The sequence below is a fragment of the Xenopus tropicalis genome, chromosome 2, assembly GCF_000004195.4.
Source record: "Xenopus tropicalis strain Nigerian chromosome 2, UCB_Xtro_10.0, whole genome shotgun sequence".
Taxonomy (NCBI): Eukaryota; Metazoa; Chordata; class Amphibia; order Anura; family Pipidae; genus Xenopus; species Xenopus tropicalis.
The window spans coordinates 74994514-75015788 of record NC_030678.2 but is presented as its reverse complement, the minus strand read 5'-3'; the positions used below and the strand labels follow the sequence as shown (position 1 = coordinate 75015788).

The 21275-nt window shown below is 43.6% G+C and overlaps 1 protein-coding gene across 1 annotated transcript in view; it reads left to right on the top strand.

Annotated features, from left to right (window-relative positions):
• The window catches only part of ipo9 (importin 9), a 33495-nt gene that overhangs the window by 10553 nt on the left and 1667 nt on the right, over positions 1 to 21275 (top strand). The window contains 16 exon segments of the mRNA NM_001097178.1: positions 6080 to 6199; positions 6282 to 6382; positions 7556 to 7614; positions 8485 to 8633; positions 9213 to 9311; positions 9732 to 9838; positions 12550 to 12689; positions 13484 to 13643; positions 13729 to 13955; positions 14113 to 14261; positions 14376 to 14504; positions 15785 to 16060; positions 16254 to 16420; positions 16890 to 17023; positions 19822 to 19950; positions 20856 to 20951. Coding sequence (NP_001090647.1) covers positions 6080 to 6199; positions 6282 to 6382; positions 7556 to 7614; positions 8485 to 8633; positions 9213 to 9311; positions 9732 to 9838; positions 12550 to 12689; positions 13484 to 13643; positions 13729 to 13955; positions 14113 to 14261; positions 14376 to 14504; positions 15785 to 16060; positions 16254 to 16420; positions 16890 to 17023; positions 19822 to 19950; positions 20856 to 20951 — 2242 coding nt within the window.

The window sequence follows — 21275 nt, the reverse complement described above, 5'->3', positions numbered from 1 at the left end:
AGAGTATGGCACACACAGGCAGCATATGGCAGGCAGAGTATGGCACACACAGGCAGGGTAGGGCAGAGTATGGCACACACAGGCAGCATATGGCAGGCAGAGTATGGCACACACAGGCAGGGTAGGGCAGAGTATGGCACACAAAGGCAGCATATGGCAGGCAGAGTATGGCACACACTGGAAGGGCAGGCAGAGTATGGCACACACAGGCAGCATATGGCAGGGAGAGTATGGCACAACAACAACAAACATTTGTAAAGCGCTTTCCTCTTTCATTTCAGGGTGACACAGGCAATGATGGGTTTAACTCTACCTTCCGGGAGGAAAGGACACTAAAAGAACTGTGACAGCCCTCCCAGGGGGCCTGGCTGCCTCTCTCGGCAGGCTACACCCCCCTGTGGGGGCTGGAATTGCCCAGTTCTTTTAGTGTCCTCATGGGAGGAGGACATAACTCCCTCTGGGAGTTCCTTTTACTTATTTTATCTACCTTATTTTATGTTGTTTTACTCAAAATTTTTTACTTAAATTTTTATTCCCTACAGGTCTCTGGGGCAGGAGTTACGACTCAGCCCCCAGATTGCTGGAGCCTTCTGACAAGGGCAGGAGCTTCGGCTCAGCCCCTTGGGCTCCTACCCCCATGCGATTCTCCCCTTGGGGGAGAGGGGTACAGGGGCCGATTGCCCCTATGACAAGGAAAAGCCGCCGGTCATTGGACCCTGCGGCTGCAGACCGCAGCACAATGTCCGCGGCTACGCCTGCAGCGCTGCGGCGCCGGCACCTCGAAAGGGGCATTTCCTGGGGAGCCCGAGCGCTCCCATTCAGGCGGCCGCAGAACCTACTGGCGGTGCGCAGGGCCGCTCCTTTCCCAAGCGGCAGCCCCTATCAACGACGCGCCTTCTGCGCGTACTCTCCTCTGTACCCGGAAGTAAGGCGCCTTAGCGCCCGCCTCCTTTTCTTCGCGCCTTCTGACTGCGCTCTCTTCCTGCACCGCCTCCTTCCTCACAGCGCTTCTGTAGTTGCCTGCAGACCGAGTACCTGTCTCTCTCCAGGTTACATCCTCAGTGGCTTCGGTTTGCCTCTCTCTGACAACAGCATTACCAGGTCAGCAACTACTTCTTGGCAACTCCTACTTCTGCCCACACACACTTCCTTCCCTGCAACAGGTGTATCTCACCTCATTGCATCACATTTTACCAATTATTATGGCGGATCCTTCCAAGGAGGGCCCCAGGTTACGCTCAGCACAGGCTACTTCCAAGAACCCTGTTGCAGCGCGGGTTACCTTCCTTGCTTGCGCCCGTTGTTGCGCCAGACTCCCCACTGGACATTCTGAGTCCTTATGTGCCTCTTGCACACAACCTGCTCCTCCAGTACCTGCTGCCTCACCTGATGCCTCAGGACCCGCAGCCTCCATGCCTGAACCTCCTTGGGCCCGCGAATTAGCTAATTCGCTCGCCTCCCTACAGGGCCTTGCCAGACTGCCAGACTCTCTGGACAAACTGGTCAACCAACTAGTCTCCCAGCCTCCTTCAGGCTCTTTAGGCAAGCGCAAGGCTCTAACTATCCCTTCAATTCCGGACTCTGACCAAGAGTCGGAACTTGCAGAGGAAGGGCAGCTTTCAGAGGGCTCGTCCGACGAGGATACCCCGCAGACCAACGCTGAATTCCCTGTCCCATCCGACATTGACGGCCTAATCGAGGCTGTTCTAACAACTCTCAATGTGTCCGCTCCTACTTCTGCAGACCCATCCAAGGATCTCTTTAAAAGACAAAAGAAGACCTCTAGAGTCTTCCCTTCACACGACCAACTCTTCTCGGTTGTCAAGGATGAATGGGCCTTTCCGGATCGTAAGACCAACACCTCTCGGCGTTTCTCCCTCCTTTACCCCTTTTCTAAGGAGGACATGGATCTCTGGTCTCTTTCACCTACAGTGGATCCTCCCATTTCCAGACTATCCAAGTCTACTACCATCCCTGTCCCTGACGCCGCGGGATTTAAAGATCCCATAGACAAAAGGCTTGAAGGATTATGCAAATCCATTTTCTTCGCCTCCGGCTCTGCCTTAAGACCCACCTTTTGCCACAGCTTGGGTCAGTCGCGCCTGCGAGGTCTGGACAGACCAGCTTAGCCAAGCAGTCCTCGACGGCTCTGACCAATCCTTGATCCTCCAACTCACCGCACAGATCAAGGAGGCTTCTCAATTTCTCTGTCAGGCCTCCCTTGATTCGGCAAAAATGATTGCCAGAGCCTCTACCTCCATTGCCGCCAGACGGTTCCTTTGGCTCAAACACTGGTCGGCGGACCTTACCTCCAAAAAATCCCTGGTCTCCATCCCCTTCCTAGGGAAGGTTCTCTTTGGCTCAGAGCTGGACAAGATCATCAGCCAAGCCACGGGAGGCAAGAGCACCCTTCTCCCTCAGAACAAGACGAAACCTCAGAACACAAATCGGCGCTTCTCCCGTTTTCGCTCCTTTCGTCCCAAACAAACCAAGCAGCCTTCCTCAGACAGATCTTCCTCCTTCAGGGGGAGGGGCAAGAGGCCCCCCTGGTCCTCAGGAAAACAGGGTCAAAAGCCCTCCTCAGACAAGCCCACATCCACCTGAAGGTGTATCCACCCCCGGAACGATAGGCATAGGCGCCCGCCTTCTCCTGTTCCGGGAGGTGTGGGACCATCCATTCACAGATTCCTGGGTGAGGGAGATTCTTTCTCAGGGCTACGCCATAGAATTCTTTCGGTCTCCCCCCTCAAGATTCCTTCCATCTCCCCTCCCCACCAACTCCACTCGCCGAGCAGCCTTCTGGAAGGCCATCCAATCTCTCCAGGAAGCGGGAGTCATAGCTCCTGTTCCCAGGGAGGAAGAGCGCCAAGGATTCTATTCCATTCTTTTTTGCGTCCCCAAGAAGGACAGAGGCGTCCGACCCATTCTTGACCTCAAGAAGCTCAACCGCTGTGTCAGACGATTCACCTTCCGGATGGAGTCCATCCGCTCGGTTATCGCAGCAATGGAACCCGGGGAGTCTCTTTCTTCCATAGATATCAAGGACGCCTACCTACATGTTCCCATTCACAAGGCCCATCATCGGTTACGAACCTTCATCTCCTGGTGCTCGGTCCAGGATCTCCCTCCCCATCGCTTCAACATAGCCCACATACTGGGCTTCCTGCAACAGGGTCTCGACAAGGGCCTCTGCCCGGCGTCTCTAAAGACCCAGGTTTCGGCTCTTTCTGTCCTATTCCAATGCCAGATCGCAGTAAATCCCCACATCAGGACCTTCCTTCAGGGCGTGGCTCATTTAGCACCCCCCATCTGTCCACCCACTCCAGGGTGGGACCTCAACCTGGTCCTCTCTGTCCTCCAGGGGCCACCCTTTGAGCCCCTTTCCACGACATCCGAGACTCTTCTTACATGGAAGACCGCCTTCCTTCTTGCCATCACCTCAGCCAGAAGAGTCTCAGAGCTCTCAGCTCTGTCCTGCCAATCCCCGTTCCTTGTATTTCACCAGGACAAGGCCGTCCTCAGGCCCACCCCCGCATTCCTGCCTAAGGTGGTCTCGGCCTTCCATTTAAACCAGGACATCGTTGTTCCGTCTTTCTGCCCTCACCCCAAAAATCCCAGGGAGACCGCGCTCCATTCCCTGGACATAGTCAGGGCTCTTAAATTCTACATCCAAAGATCAGCAACCTTCAGGAGGTCTGATGCCCTCCTCATCATCCCCGTAGGCCCCCGCAAGGGCTTACGGGCCACCAAAACCACCCTTGCAAGGTGGATCAGAGGCACCATCACCAGAGCCTACCAGGTCGTAGGCAAGCCCTCTCCCCTCCGGGTCACAGCTCACTCAACCAGATCCCTGGCCGCCTCTTGGGCAGCAAAGAACCTTGCCTCTGTGGATCAGATCTGCAAGGCCGCCACCTGGTCCTCCATCAACACCTTCACACGTTTCTACCAGGTGCATGTAGCATCCTCAGCGGAGGCCGCATTTGGCAGAAATGTACTGCAGGCAGCAGTACAGGCTCAGACATAAATTCGTTTCCCTCCCTATCTATTTCGGGACTGCTTTTAGATGTCCCATCAGTGCCTGTGAGGAAGATGGATTTTTGTCTTACCTTTTCTCTCTTCATTGAAAGGGGGACACAGGCACGCCCCCCCTTCTAGTCTCTGCCTGCCAAGTTAACGCCTTCTTGGAACGCGTCCGGTGCCTCAGTCTTCCTCGGCCCTCCTAGGAGGGAGTCCTCCACTTACCGACTCCAAGAAACCTCATCCCGCAGGGCTCGATGTACATAGTTGCCAAGACACAGTTCATAGACCTTGGCCCACAGTTATAGTTCTTGCTCCTTTTCTACTTTTTCACTAATTCTGGGCAATTCCAGCCCCCACAGGGGGGTGTAGCCTGCCGAGAGAGGCAGCTAGGCCCCCTGGGAGGGCTGTCGCAGTTCTTTTAGTGTCCTTTCCTCCCGGAAGGTAGAGTTAAACCCATCAGTGCCTGTGTCCCCCTTTCAATGAAGAGAGAAAAGGATTTTACAGGTAAGACAAAAATCCATCTTTCTCCCGTAGGACCCAAACACAGGCAGCATATGGCAGGGAGAGTATGGCACACACAGGCAGCATATGGCAGGCAGAGTATGGCACACACAGGCAGGGCAGGCAGAGTATGGCACAAACAGGCAGAATATGGCAGGGAGAGTATGGCAAAGGCACACACAGGCAGGGTAGGGCAGAGTATGGCACACAGGCAGCATATGGCAGGGAGAGTATGGCACACACAGGCAGGGTAGGGCAGAATATGGCACACACAGGCAGGGTAGAGCAGAGTATGGCACACACGGGTAGCGTAGGGCAGGCAGAGTGCTGCCTGTGTGTGCCATATACTCTTTCTACCCTATGGTGCCTGTGGGAGGTGAACCTGGCAGGGGTTTGTTCTGGAAGTTTGTTAGCAGTTGGAAATAGCCATTAAATGGTCCCTAAGGTGTGTAATTATATGCTGGGGGTTGCTGTGCTATCCACAGGGGAGGAGGAGTCATATGGATTTTAGGGTGTGTCTTAATATGACATAATATCATTTTTTCACATATGAATGATGGTTGATATCCCTGCAGTGAGGACCAAGCCTTTGGGTTTTTGCTGCACTACCACCATTGTGATAAAATGGGTGTGGCTTGAAGTGGGTGTGGTTTAAAAGGGGGAGTGGTCAAAACTGGCTTCCATTAGCGGCCCTCCACCATGTATGCGCGAGAAATTCCGGCCCTCGGCACCGCAGAAGTTGGACAGCACTGTGCTAATGTATTTTATACATCCAGGAAGGGGCACTTAAAACACGACTGAACTGATAATAAACTGATAGACAATTTTATCTATACTCCTACTTCTAATGATTTCCCTAGAATCCCATAGTCATGTTTAAAGTTTAAGCTAACATTACAGCTGAATTACAGCAGTTTTTCAAATGTTTTAAAGCTTCAGTCTTAAACTATGGACTATCCATTCCCTTCACGTATACAGGTATTTCTAGTTATCAGTGAGAGTTAGGCTGGGTTCCCAGTGGAACCCGACGCAGTGGAGCTGCCGCACCGTAACTGTGCATTACGTCCCATTTAGTGAAGCATACAGTCAATTAAAAGCTTCATGGTCACTCAATGTGTTCGTTTATGCACTGCGTGCATTGGGCTTTATTCTTATAGCAGAGAAGTAATTAATTATGACTGTTTGTGAATTGGGACATTAAAACTTGCTTTATTTTTTTTTTTTTATTCCCAAAATTGCCTCCGACTCCTCGACTCTGACTCCACAGCCCTGGTCTTATTTCGGAGAGCTAAAATGCCAGTAGTTTCATATAGTATCATAAAAATTTACCCAAGGGGACCGTATTTTCCAATATAGTTGGCACTTATGTATCATAAATGAAATGTTCCTAATCTCTTCCATGTTAGCTAACCAGAGGGAGGGGATACTGAATTCCATTTCTTAGGAGCAAAGGACCTTTTTGTGAAAGTTTGAGTTTACAGTCTACTCTGTAGATTTTATTTTTCTTCAGATTTGGAAGAGCAAGTGAACATTATAATATGTTTCTGTGACTTTACAGGGTGTTGCCCATGCTCTGATCTTCCCAGTTGTGCAACAGTTCACAGAAGCATTTGTGCAGGCTCTACAGATGCCTGATGGGCCAACGTCTGACAGTGGCTTAAAGATGGAGGTGTTAAAGGTACAGAATGTTAGAATGTTATTATTAAGCAAATCCAAGCTATATAAAATAAAAAGCTGGATTCTAACATAAATTTCTACAGGCAGTGACTGCTCTGGTGAAGAATTTCCCTAAACACATGGTGTCCTCCATGCAGCAAATCTTGCCTATTGTGTGGAATACCCTAACGGAGAGTGCAGCATTATATCCTTTTTTTGTGCTGTTTTTTTAAGGGGCTTCTATAAACTTTCTGAAAGAATTTGGCATGGTACAAAGGGGTAAATATGATCTCCTAGATTATTGGTGTCTGCTTGTAAAGACATTTAGAACTTACTCAGTTGTTCCTGCTGTTTTTATGTATGAAGTAATCTGGTAAGGTGGATGGCACAATGTGGGACAGTGACAGGCAGGTTGCCACTCAGAAATGCTCACTTCTGTGTGGTGTCTCCCTTTTGCAAAGTGGAGGTCAGATTAATCCAAAGGGCCTGTTAGACATGCTTCGTCGAGTTTTGTAAATGTATAATCTATGCAGTGTATTGTGATTTCTTATATGTTGTGGGGGACAGAGGAATCATGGGTTTAAATCCCCTCCCATCAGGAGGCAGGACACTTGTAAAAATCTAAGATCCTTCCCCCTATATAAACCCTTCCGCCATCAGGTACTCTAGTTTTAATTGTGTCCTCGCAAACTCAAGAGGTGGACAGACTTAAGGACTCTAGGGAGGCCCTATGCAAGAATTCTACAGCTGGGGAATAGCTTCAGCACCCGCAGTGGTACCTGAGCCAGCATGCTGGACTCACTGATTCAATCTCAACAGCAGGACATGTACCTCTGTCTGAAAAAGCCCTCCCTTCCTGGGAAGGCTGCCCAGTCTTAGTAAGTATCTAAACAAATGGATAATCTTGGTTTCATCATTGATACCCAACAGGGGAAGGTATTTCTGCCAGAGGACAAGGTACAGAGACTCATGTCACTGGTCCAAAAACTCAAGTTGAATCAGAAACCATCTCTTCGGTTTTGCATGAAGGTATAAGAAATGATGGTGTCTTCAATGGAAGCTGTCCAGTTTGCACAGTTTCATCTCCGACCTCTCCAGAAAAATATTCTGTTAACGTTCAGTTTGCTCAGTTGAAACAACTGGAGTACCTTATGATGGATGGGGTTATATAGGGGGAAGGATCTTAGATTTTACAAGTGTCCTGCCTCCTGATGGGAGGGGATTTAACTCCATCGTTCCTGTGTCCCCCATAGGACTAGAGAGAGAAGGATTTAACGGTAAGTAAATAAATCCCTTTATTTTGGCCTAGCAACCTTTTTTTACTTTTGTTTCCCATATGCAGTCTTTAAAATGTGATTTTCCTTAGTTTAATTTGTACCTATGTTAGGACAGAAGTAAATGACACTGAAGATATTGAGGATCCTGTTGATTCAGATGGTAAGACTTTTCATTGCTTGCAGACATGAACTCTTATTAAAATTAACATTTAGTATATTTGTAGAGTGAAGCACTATGTTCCTCCCCCTTCCCACCCCTCATAAATACACCACTGGCAAATGCAGGCAGCACTGTATTCATCAGAGCAGCCACAGGTCTGTGTGCTTCCGAGTGCAAAGACCTGCAGTGATTCAAAAGAAAAAAAAATGGCTGATTGCTGCTGGTTAGCGCACTGACTTCACATAAGTAAATTACTTCTTTTACTTGCCTTACCCAGACATCCCATGGCAGGCTCACACATGCAGAGTACAGTTAAACCATTCCGATTTTATTTCTTTGCACATTTGTGGATCATGAGGGCAGATTTATTATGCTATGTAAAGGGTGACAAAATTCGCCACACTTCGCTGTGTAAATAGCGGCTTTAAATCGGCTTAGTTTCTTTATGCGTTTTTTTTCCCCACCAGAACTTACACAAAGTTTTGTGTTTGGACAGTGAACTTCTCCATTTATTTTACACAGCTTTTTACACGTTTGTCGGCAAATCTCATTTTGCAGAGCATAATAAATAGGCCCTTAGTCTGTGCTAGGGAAGGCTGGGAAAGATAAGAAAGATGGCAGTGATGTGCTGATTTACTTTTAACTTGTACCGGGCGTTTTTTCCTTAAAAGGGGCACTGAACCAGGGAATATACTTGGCAGTGCCTAATATATTGGCTTTCCTTTCTCAGTGAAAAGGCCGGTCAATATGTGATTGTATAGAAATGCCTTGTAGCTAAATCTTTAAACATCATGACGTTTTTAAAATATTTTTTCTTATATTAACATGTGACTGTTGTCTACATACATTTTTTTCCTTGTTTTTCTACAGGAGAGGTTTTAGGTTTTGAGAACCTGGTTTTTAGTATCTTCGAATTTGTGCATACATTACTAGACAGCAAGTTTAAAGGGACAGTTAAGAAAGCACTTCCAGAGTTAATTTATTACATTATTCTGTACATGCAGATAACAGAGGAACAGGTGAGTATGTTGAATCTATCCGTAGCCTATTTATTATTCTCACCCCCCCCCCCCCCCCCCCCCATATTTTCCATTCATCTCTTCTGGAGCACAGATAAACAGTTATTGCTTTATTATACTTTTTGTAGCTGTGACATTCCTGAGCACTTTACGGATATTATCCATATTCCCTTCTCCAGTAGAGTTTGTACTCTAAAGAATGTGGTGGAGAGAAGCCAAAATCAATCAGTGATGCTTTTCATTTACCCTAGTGGAAAACTTTCAATAGCTAATGTTTTTCTGAAGCTGAAAAAGGATCACTAGTGTAGATGCATGTTTACTAATCATGTGAATGAGAGGTGGCAATGACTGGTCAGACGGTTCTGTGCTGCTGACGATACACCCCATGTGCCGTCACCATGTGAGGTAGAATCACTGAGGGCAGATATTTTACAAACCATGGTCAGTCCATTTGAGATAATATTCAGCCTTATATATTCTAGTGTTCCTCATGTAATTCATTTGTTTTGTAGGGATTTGAACTTTGTTCTCTTCTGTGTCACCCAAGTCATCAGTTAACTAACTTATTTTTTTTATCAGATAAAAGTTTGGACTGCAAATCCTCAACAGTTTGTTGAGGATGAAGATGATGACACTTTTTCGTATACTGTCCGTATTGCAGCTCAGGATCTGCTGCTAGTAAGTGAAATCTGAATATTATTTATGGAGATTTTACTATTCCTATTTTAATTTTGCTAACTACTGCTACCTGTCTTGATGTTCAGGAAAATATGAATCATTTAAACAGATATTAATAGACTGTCACACAAGTTTGAACTAATATTGGCCAGGACACATTGGCAAGATAGGAAACTGGAAAATAATCTAGGGCATAATAGTGTATATCTGGTTAGTGCCATTGGTTTCATAAAATCTCAAATGCAGAAATGAGTAAAAAGCCCTCTTAGACTCAAACAGTAGAGTAAGATCCAGGAATTCTACTCAAGCTGGTGCAATGAGGTTGGGGCAAATGCGTAAAATATTGCAAACCCTGTGTTTGCAAGGCTTTCCTTGTTCTTTTATTGTTGCTGCTTCTTTATATATAAACTTTTTTTCCAGGCTGTTTCCAGTGAATTTCAGAATGAGAGTGCTGTGGCACTAGCAGCGGCAGCCACACGTCATCTTCAGGAAGCAGAGCAATATAAGGCTCAAGGAGGAGAGCATTGGTAAGTGTTAATTGCTTAGGTTACCTGAAAAGTATGGCCATGCAGTATTTTCTTAATGCCATTTATTGTGTATATTTTGATTTAGAGGGAATTTTAAACCTCTCTGGATTCCTTAGAGTGTTGTTGACACAAGCCGTCAGCAAACCGTATTTACCTGGGTCAGTGTAAGTCTAATTGTACATTTTCTCTTGATCCTTTTGAGGATCCAGGGAAATAACAGAATGGTGCACAAGCCACACATGAGGCTACAAATGCAACTACACCCAGACTGTGTCTGATCATTATCCAGTCTATTTCTGTCTGGGTTTGACTTTAAAAAATGGTCAAAAACTCTGATAGGACATTTGTGTGGGTTAAGGTGGCCATACACGCACCGATATTATCGTACGAAACAAGGTTAGAAGGCGCCTGACAAATTCTCCCTTCAGAGCTGAATCGGCAGAAGGAGGTAGAAATCCTATTGTTTCTACCTCCTTACCTGCCGATTCAGCCCTGAATGGTGTGTGGCGGATCTTACGATGTTTCGTGCGACCGATGGTCGTACGAAACATCGTCAGATCGCCACGTGTATGGCCAGATTTAGATAGTTGGGTAAAAACTCTATATTTAGATCTGGATGATAGATTGTGGCGCTTTGTCCTCTCCAGGATCTTCCTGCTTGGTAACAAACGCCCCTGGTTGTTAAAGGGATTCTGTCATGATTTTTATGGTGTACTTTTTATTTCAAAATTACACTGTTTACATAGAAAATAATTCACTGTGCCATTTAAAATGTTGTTCTTGTTTCTCCTACTCCATGTAACTGGTGGAGTTCCAAGTCAGGCTTGGATTTTTTTACTATTGAGTGCTATTCTGATATCTACCACTTTAAGGGCTCTGGCACACGGGGAGATTAGTCGCCCGCGACAAATTCGCGGACGACTAATCTCCCCGAATTGCCGATATCACTCCAGCTTGCAGTAAAGTAGGACTGAAGTTTATCAGAGTATAAGTCACATGGCTGTGGCACCCTGGGAAATGAACAATATGGCTAGCCCCATGTGAAATTTCAAAATTAAATGCTGGAGATGCTCTATTAACTGATGTGTTTTTAAAAAACAAAACAAAACAAAACAAAAATGTTTTCCCATGACATTATGCCATCATTGTGGCATTGTCATAGCTGATAAGAAACTAAAGCACACCACCCATTTGCTGGTGCTCCACTGTCCAGGGTCGGACTGGGCCCCAAGCCGTAGTGGGGCCCTGCTGGCTCAGACCCAGTTCCCTCCCTTGAGCGCTAATAGCTCTCCCCCGATGCTCCGGTGCTATGCATTATGTACGGGAGGGGGGTGAGGCGACCTGCAAGAGCCCCTGAGGGGGCGGCACCCCCAGTCCAACCCTGCCACTTTCTCAAGCTGCTGCAATCCAATTTTAGTACAATTACAAAAAAAAAAGATGGGAAGGACACATGGGCTGTTTCTTGCTGGCTGTTGCCCTACAGAATTGACGGCATTCCCCAAGACACTTTCAGATTTGTAGTAAGGTTGAGGTCCAAATGGTTTGCTTATGGAAAATTATTTTCCATGAATGTTTATATGTTTGCAAACCGTTTACCCCCAAAAGTGATTGATTTATTAATACTTGAAAATAGGCCTGTGGAATATGTAAGACCTCTGTTAAATAAAATAATACATTTCCATTTGTAGACCTTTATTAAAGGAACATTTAACATTTTATTAAAGGAGAAGGAAAGGCTGGTAAAGAGTTAATCTCAAGCTGCAGGCATACCTTCAGTTGTCTCAATAGTGCCCTTAAGTCTCCCCATATTTCACCTTTTCAGAAAATCTGAAGCCAAACAGGAAGAAAATACGCTGAGCTGTGTAAAGAAAGTTCCCATAATACCTCACACCTGCACAGACACCCAGACCAAGTGAACATGCTCAGTGTGTAAGACTATGAGTCAGCTTCCTGCTGATTGGCTCAGATCCACATTCCTAAGGGGGAAAGTGAGTTCTTAGCATTCTTGAGGGAGGGGGGAGCAGGAAAGAGCAGAGAACAGAAAGCTGTGTGTATCTGGCACAGGAATTAGACACAACTAATCTTTTCAGAGAAGTCAGTGCAGCGTTTCTGTGAGTGCTTATGGCTGTATTTACATAGACCTTTCTGATAAAGCTTACTTAGTTTTTACCTTTCTTTCTCCTTTAAAGGAACACCAAACAATTAAAGTGTACCAAAGTAATCAAGATATTATATACTATTGCCCTGAAGGTTACATAGCAGGTAACAGAAAAGCTTTGTAGAATATAATGGGAATCTATGCAATGTATCTGTTATCTGCTATGTAACCTGTGCCTATTCTCCTTTTTTCAATTTGAATGGCGGCTCCCATGATTACACAACAATTTTGCTTAGATAAACTATAGTAGTGTTCCTGAAGCAAACACACAACTTTTACCAGTGCAGGACAGTAGTACATAATATATTAATCATTTTGATACACTTTAATTTTTGGGTGTTACTGTTGCTTTAACATATTGGACAGCAACCAGTTATTTCAAGGATACGTGTAGCACTAAATACCAGCAATAACATGGGCAATTTATCGGGAAGACTGCATAATCAGATCCAGAGAAAACTTAAAAGAACAGTGTGTGTCTGGTACATACATAGTCTATTTATACAAGCTGTGTAATAATAATCCAATTTTACTTGCTTTCCCTTTTACATAGGTGGAAGATACATGAGGCCTGTATGCTGGCCCTTGGATCAGTAAAGTCTGTGATCACAGAAGGTGTTCAGAGTGGACGGGTGCAGTTTGATATGCATGGATTCCTAACTGGTGTCATCCTTTCAGATCTCAACCTTTCAGGTGTGTGTTGATGGGTTTGTAGAGCTGTGTTAATTAGAGCAATGTTTAACAGTTGGCAGATATATTGTTCATGGATCTGTATAAAAGTAAAAACAAAGTGGTGAGGGGGGTGGGGGACCTACTGGGTTAAGGTCCATCCTTCAGAAGGCAGGACAGAAAAAAAGAGGATGGGCCAGGAATACTCTACCCTTACCCATAAGCTTTCCTGTTTGACATATTTAAGTGTCTTGTCTACATAAGACCCACAGCACTGACCTGGGACAGGACTCGCTGTACCCTACAGTGTTAGCCTTCTATATGGGTTGAAGAGATGCCACTTAGAGTTCTCGGCAACTTCTCCCCAGAGATTTTTCATGTTTAAAGTCATGTGGAAAGTCTCGCTTTCTAAAATGTAACTGAAACGGGTTGTCCTGGTACCATAGCGGGAGCAGTTCTGTGGGCTTTACTCCAATCTCTTTAGGAAGGAGCACCCCCTCCTTCCTATCAAGGGCTTGAGCCATTATCTCACAAAGGAGAAGCTGCGCTTAGTCATCAAGGCACCAAACCAACTCTTGATGCCCTTGGATATCAAGGACACATATTTACACTGTTTTTGAAAAATGGATTTCAATGCAGGATTCTGCTGGAGAAGCTCTTTTAACTGATGCATTTTGAAAAAACTTGTTTTTCCATGAAAGTATTCCTTTAAGAGGGCCCCAAAGTCATACCTGAGAGGTTCTTTTTTTGTTTTAAGCATTCTTACTTGTGTAATTTATTGTTTACTTTAACTGAAATATATCCAATATTCCCATCAGTATCTCCATTCCTCCTGGGACGCTCTCTATGGGCTGCAAGTCGCTTCACAGCAGCAATGTCTCCGGAGCTGATACAGCAGTTCCTTCAGGCAACAGTTAGTGGACTGCATGATAACCAGCCACCATCTGTACGCATTTCTGCTGTCAGAGCCATTTGGGGGTAAGGGCTCTTTCTCTCAAGACTTTTATTGTTTCTGTGTGTGCTTGTTAATGTCGACTTCATAGTTTTTTTTACCTTCTTCCAGGTACTGTGATCAACTTAAAATCTCAGAGAGTACCCACGTGTTGCAGCCATTTCTGCCAAGTGTTCTTGATGGTTTGATACACCTTGCAGCTCAATTTACATCTGAAGTGCTGAATCTGGTAATGGAGACGCTATGCATTGTATGCAGTGTTGATCCAGCTTTCACTGCCAGTGCAGAGGCCAAGATCTGCCCCTTCACCATCGCCATATTCCTAAAGTACAGCAATGGTGCGGCTCAGCGGGAAAGGGCAGATGTTTTTTGATGGGAGGAGGGAAAGTTGACTGGTGGCAGATTTTTAAAGGTCATTGTTTTTCTTTAGTTTGACACCTGTTGGGGATTATAAGGCACTGGCTGTCTATGATCTTTCTCTCTGGCCCTTCTCAGATCCTGTGGTGGCATCTCTGGCTCAGGACATTTTTAAGGAGTTGGCTCAAATACCCGGATGCCAAAATGCCATGCAGATGAGGCTTATACCAACTTTGGTTAGCATCATGCAAGCACCTGCTGAAAAGATACCATCTGGGCTCTGTGCTGTAAGTAGTACTTTGATGATAGAGGCTGGAATCTGACGTATTCAAATAGATTTTAACTTGCAAATATATCTTTTGTAATATTTGTGTATGTATTTTGTCCTTTGAAATATCTAGACTGCAATTGATATTTTAACTACAGTGGTGAGGAACACTAAACCACCTCTATCTGAGCTGCTAATCTGTCAGGCCTTCCCTGCTGTGGCCCAGTGCACCCTTCGTGCAGATGATAATACAATCATGCAGGTAAGCTCCTTTTTTTTTTTATACACATGGCATGTCATCTTTCATTTTTCATGTTATTTTAAATGCAGACTATTTTTAACAGTCGTTGCATCTCTACATGTCAAGGTGTTCTTTTTCCTTTAGCCTGTTGCATGTATATTACAAGTTTTGATCCTACATGACAAATGTTATGAGGGCATTAAAAAAAAAAAATTCAAAGCTCCAGTCAAAATGTATTGAAAAGCACAACTGCTTTACACAACCTGCACTTTTTGTAAAGCAGCCGATCAGCAGAACAATGAGAATGTAACAAGTAACCAGTAGATATCGGAATAGCACACAATAGTAAGAAATCCAAGTACAGCTTGCAACTTCTCCAGTTACATGAGAGTAGGAGAAACAATAGGTTACCTGAAAGCAGTTCTAATGTGTAGTGCTGGCTCTTTCTGAAAGCTCAGACTTGGGCACAATGCACTGAGATGGCTGCCTACACACCAATAATACAACTGAAAAAAAAATTTGATGGTTCAAGAATAAGATTTTAAATGGTAGAGCGAATTATTTGCTATGTATACAATGTAATTTGGAAGTAAAAAGTACGCCATAAAAATCAATATACTTGTTACCTTCTTCAAAAAGTAAAACATGTTGGCATTGTCTGGCAGGATGATTGGAATTACAGATGGTAGGTCCACCCTCAGTAACCTGGGGGAGTACTGGACAACTATAGTGGACCAGGTTAAAAGCACTCTTTTTAGTCTGATAGGGAACCAGTGCACACGGTGTAAGTGAGTGGGTGGGGTGCTGCTTGACGAGAGGGTGAAGAGTTGGGTATATCTAACCTGATTTGTTAATAATTCTGCATCCTTTTTGCTCCAAGAAAAGACTTTAAAAAAGTTTGTGTGCTAGGTGGAATATGATTGGATCATGAAAGAGTATCTGTTATGAGCTGTAGTGTGCATACACACACATGTGTTAATGAGTGAACCAAGCATGGCTTCCCAGTACAGGTGCATAGAGCGCACTACAAGAATATTTAGCAGAAAATTATATAGTATTCTCCAGAATGTGGGCTACAGCCTACACCTCCAGTGGCGGAAACCATTTTCCTCCAATAGATTACCTTTAAGAGCCAACAAAGATTTGCTAGGCACATTAGAATTGCTGTTTGAATCCAGGTTTTAAAATATAAAGGATATAAGTGCCACATCATTACCAGTCTGTGCCTTGCCATATGCACTTTTATTATATTTTGTATTATCTTTTTATATGATTTGACTTTTCTATATAACTCTGTGCAGAATGGTGGGGAGTGCCTTCGTGCTTACGTGTCGGTTGCTCTCGAGCAAGTTGCTCAGTGGCGTGATGAACAAGGACACACTGGGCTTTGGTATGTGATGCAGGTCGTCAGTCAGCTACTGGATCCTCGTACATCAGAATTTACAGCAGCTTTTGTTGGACGCCTTGTATCTACACTTATCTCCAAAGCTGGTCGTGAACTGGGGGAAAATCTAGACCAGATCTTAAGAGCGATCCTTAGCAAGATGCAGCAGGCAGAGACACTTAGCGTAATGCAGGTAATGGGAGGACAAGTGAACTGGTTGTCATGCATTTGAAATAAAATATCCCTAGGACATTCGTAGACCGCAGTAATTTATACCATATGTGACCATATGTAATCCCAGTGCTTTTTATAGTTTTTTTTTTTTGTTTTTTTTAATTATTTATTTTAATTATCTTGCCTGTTGACTGTTATATTTTTTTTTCTAGTCTCTGATTATGGTCTTTGCACACCTTGTACACTCCCAGTTGGAGCCCCTGCTTGAGTTTCTATGCAGTCTTCCTGGCCCAACTGGAAAACCAGCTCTTGAGTTTGTAATGTCTGAGTGGATGAGTCGGCAGCATTTGTTTTATGGTCAATATGAAGGCAAAGTCAGGTGAGCTTTGTTTGAAGAGTTATACATACTAAGATATTCAGGGGATAAATGGTTCATTGGTTTATTATGTTGTAATAGAAGTGTGTAATAGTCATAGTCTTTTTAATAGATGGCATCAATGCACCATTATATGAACTCCCCAACCAGTGGCTCAGGAGCAACATGTTGCTCTCCAACCCCTTGGATATTGTTCCCAGTGGCCTCAAAGCAGGTGCTTATTTTTGAATTTCTGGTAAGGAGAAGTTTTGGTTGCATAAAAACAAAGTATAATACCAAACAGAGCCTTTTGTAGGCTGCCAGTCCACATAGGGGCTATTAAGTAGCCAATTATATCTCTTCATGTCTATAACATCTTATAGCAGCCCTCTCACATTTGCCAGAATCTACAGCTTGCAAATCCCAGCCTAATCTATAGCATTATAATTAATATTTTGTAATGCAGTCTTATCTCTACTCATGCACTTGTTAGCTCTGTGGCTCTGTGTAAGATCCTCCAATACGGAATAACTGTTGATGACAAGAGGCTACAAGACATAAAAGTGAAAGGAGATGAAATATTCAACATGGAGGAGGGAATTCGCACAAGATCAAAGACTTCAAGAAGTAAGTGTAAACTTCTAATGTAAGTAGTAAGGTATTAACTATAAGGTTGGATGGCAGTGCTGGGCTAAGTTCTAGCTGTCCCCAAGGCCTGGCATGCAGCCATCCCAACCCCTACTGCTGGCAATTTGCAAGACCCCATCCTTCCTGTCGGGTGTTCCCTGCTGGTCACTCTCATGATGTTCCCCGGGCTGTTGGCTAACTAATCAACCACCTCAAGTTGCCCCCCACATCTCATTGCGCCCCAGGCAGCTGTATACATTGCCTACTCCTAGTTCCAGCTCTCTTGGACAGAGTGCTTTTTGACTGGATAATATGTTCCTACCTTCTCCTATTAACCTATGTGGGAAACTCCTATAATGGTTGCTCCTTTCAGCCAAGACAAAAGGAGGCGGCAGGGGAATGTATTTAGCTTTCTCTGTAAGGCTACAATTTTATTGTTACTTTTTATTCCTTATTTTCCTATTTATGTCCTCTCCTATACATATCGGTTTCTCATTCAAATTACTTGATGCTAGCAACCAGATAGTTACATGGGGTTGAAAAAAGACCAGAGTCCATCAAGTTCAGTCCTTCCAAGTAAACCCAGCGCACACACAACCTATACTTACTAATCTATACACTCACATACATAAACTATATATACAACCACTAATACTAACCGTAAATATTAGTATCACAATAGCCTTGGATACTATGCTTGTTCAAGAACTCATCCAAGCCCCTCTTAAAGGCATTAACAGAATCTGCCATTACAACATCACTAGGAAGGGTATTCCCCCAACCTCACTGCCCTCACCGTGAAAACTTCAAATGGAAGCTCTGTTCCTCTAATCTAAATGGGGGGGGCCTCTGTTGCGTTGATTGCTTTTATGGGAAAGCACAACACCCCCTATCTGCCTATAATCCCCTCTATTGTACTTGTACAGAGTAATCATGTCCCCTCGCAAGCACCTCAAGCTACCATTCAGGAGATAGTTTGCGTTTATATTTCTACCAAAGTGCATAACTTTGCACTTGTCCACATCGAACTTCATTTTCCAGTTTGCTGCCCAGTTTTCCAATTTTGTCAAATCGATCCTACATGGAATTTATAGTTTTGCACAATTTAGTGTCATCAGCAAAAATAGAAACGGTACTCTCTATGCCCACCTTCAGGTCATTAATAAACAAGTTAAAAAGCAAAGGACCAAGGACTGACCCCTGCGGTACTCCACTAACCACACTGGTCCAATTAGAAAATGTTCCATTTACCACCACTCTTTGTAATCTATCCTTCAGCCAGTTCTCTATCCAATTACAAATATTATGTTCTAGGCCAATATTCCTTAATTTGATCATTAACCTTCTGTGAGGTACTGTATCAAACGCTTTAGCAAAGTCCAAGTAGATGACATCAACTGCCATTCCAGCATCGAGGTTCCTGCTCACCTCCTCATAAAAGGCAACTAAATTAGTCTGGCAAGATCTGTTACACATAAAACCATGCAATAGTATTGTGAACTGCAATGTATTCAAGTACATTATCCCTTCCAAAAGCTTTCATACTACTGATGTCAGACTAACAGGCCTATAGTTTTCAGCCTGAGAACGGGATCCCTTTTTAAATAACGGCACCAATATACTGTATAGAAAAAAAAAAAATAACACTTGTTTTCCTCCTGTTTGAATTGGTACTCCAGTGAAAAATACTGGTGCGATTTTATCAAAGACCCTCTTCTCCACAGAACAATTTTTTTTTTTAACATATATTTTTTCTGTTGTCATCAATGCCTACTTTTAAGAATAGTAATTCAGGTGCTGAAAAGTTCTGAAATTCATTCATATTGTTTGAATTTTTAGTTTTTGTCGTTGTTTTTACCGTTGAAGGGTTTGTACACTTCCTTTTTTTTTTGTTCAATTAATAGGGCTTGTGCTGAAAATATTTTGCCTGTAGTTAATTGAGGCATATCTACGTTTTTTGTCATTTCTTGCACTAGAAATGGCAACATCTTAATTAGAAAATAAGTTCCATTACAACTTACTCATACAATCTACTCAGAATAAATCTGCTGAAATGGCCCTCTGCATAAAAAACCTCTTTCTACCTCCAGCTGCCACCTTTGTTAAGGTGGCATACACGTCCAATATGGGGGGCCTTTTCAACAGATATCTTGCCAAAAACCTAGAAAGCAGTTGCTTGGAAATCTCAGACCTGCAGTTTTAACCCTCTCATTTGGCACCCAGTCCAGCAATACTTTAATCTTTATTCCCTCTTAACATTGGGTAGTATTATTCCCATCGTAAAAGCTTTGGGTCTCACCGTCGGGAAATCAGCTGCAACTGTGCATTCTCAAGCAGGGTCTGTGTCGGTGGTGAGACCCGAAGCTTCTATGACTGAACAGAAGATGGCGCCCGGGTACTCAGCTGTGCTTGCTCTGCATTTTTATGTTGGTTTGTGAAGGCCAAGTTACAGAGTATGTGATAAGGGAGAGGTGAGGAGGGTTGAGGCAGGCCAGTTAAGAGGGCTTTTTTAGCTGGGGGTGGGTGTAGTTCTTCTTTAAAGAAGTAGAGGATTAGGATTACCATTATGACAACATAAGCAATAACGTTACTATACAATAGTATTAAATTGCCCTTTAAGTCAGAAATATTAGAGATTTAGAGCTTGAAATCCCTTTCCCAACAGAACCTTTTCTCACGGTATAAATAAGCGTGTTATAGCTTTGCATTAAAAGGATGTTGTAACACTTACATTTTCTGTTGGTATGTTAGAGATGTGTCTGATTTCACTCTATGTAACTATGAATTGTCTCTTCTAGATCCTGAATGTTGGACAACCATACCCCTGCTTGTGAAGATGTACAAACTGATTATTAATGAATTGTCCACAGTGATTGAGGCAAATGCTACTCGTAATACAGAAGATGAGTGGATTCAGGGGAATGGTGGTATGTCTTTAAGATGGGGGTATTTACCCTGGTGTAGGGGTTGCACATTTTGTATAGGCCGCCTGTTTACGTCATGGCTATGCCTTGCAATTTTGTTGTTCAGCTGTTCGTTTTCATAAAGCTTTAAGGGTTTTGCTTAAATATAAAGGGGTAGTTCATCTTCAAATTCATTTTTAGTATGATGTAGACGTTGATATTCTGAGACAGTTTGCATTTGATCTTGATTTTGTATTGTTTGTAGTTTGTTTATCTTTATATTCAGCAGCTCTCCAGACTGGAATTTCTTCAGCTGTCTGGTTGACAGGAGCTAGGTTATTGGTTGCTATTGTCAGTGACCCCCCTTTGAAAGCAGGAAGGAGGCAGAAGATAAAAAAACTATAAGGAATAGAAAGGATAAACCACTTGAAAAATTGCTAAGAATTGGACATTCTATGACATACTAAACTATAACCTTAAACCTGCACTACCCCTTTAACTTATTCTACGCTCCTGCTTCTAGCGGCTCCTTTGTTCCATTATTTGATGTCAGAGCTAGCATTTGTGACAATATCTGTTGACAGTGTTTGAGAGTGAGACTGGAGAAAATACAAAGCATCCATACCAACTAACAGCTGTTTCCAAAGCTGTCCGACAAACGCACCTAACATAGACTGAACTTTTCTTAACAGGCGTTTTCCAGTAAATTGGTTGGGTGGGGACAGTCAATTTGAACACCAAGGTTCTCGATGAGAGTATCATGGTAATTTCAGCCTAAAACTGAATAAAAACTGAATTATTTTTTTTAATAAATTTGGAGACCTTCAGAGCTGAAGAATATTCTTACAGTGGGTGTGTCATTCAGTTCATCTGTTGGAATTATTGATATCCTTTTCCTTTAAGTGTGACCTACATTTTTACTACTTTAGCGGATGACCCGAATGATATGTGGGAAGATGAAGATGAGGAAGATGAAGGTCTGGCAGGGCAACTGCTGTCTGATATCCTCTCCAGCAATAAATATGGTAACAGTGCTACATTCTTTGATTTATTTGCAAAAGTAACATGAATAGCACTTAAACTGGAGGGTGTGACCTACATTTTTACTCTGCTATATTTGATCATGGACTGTTTAAAACTTCTACACAAAGGTGTTTCTCATTTATTATGTTATTTGCACAGCACTGGCAAATTTAAGCAGTGCATTACATTGCACTTTCTTATTGATCAGATGTGGAGTGGATGGAGGAAAATGAGAAATGGGCGTAGCGCTCATTCTATAAATGAGAAAGTGATTGGATGGATAGAACTTTGTTTATAAAGTGCATATTTATAATTTTATACTATTT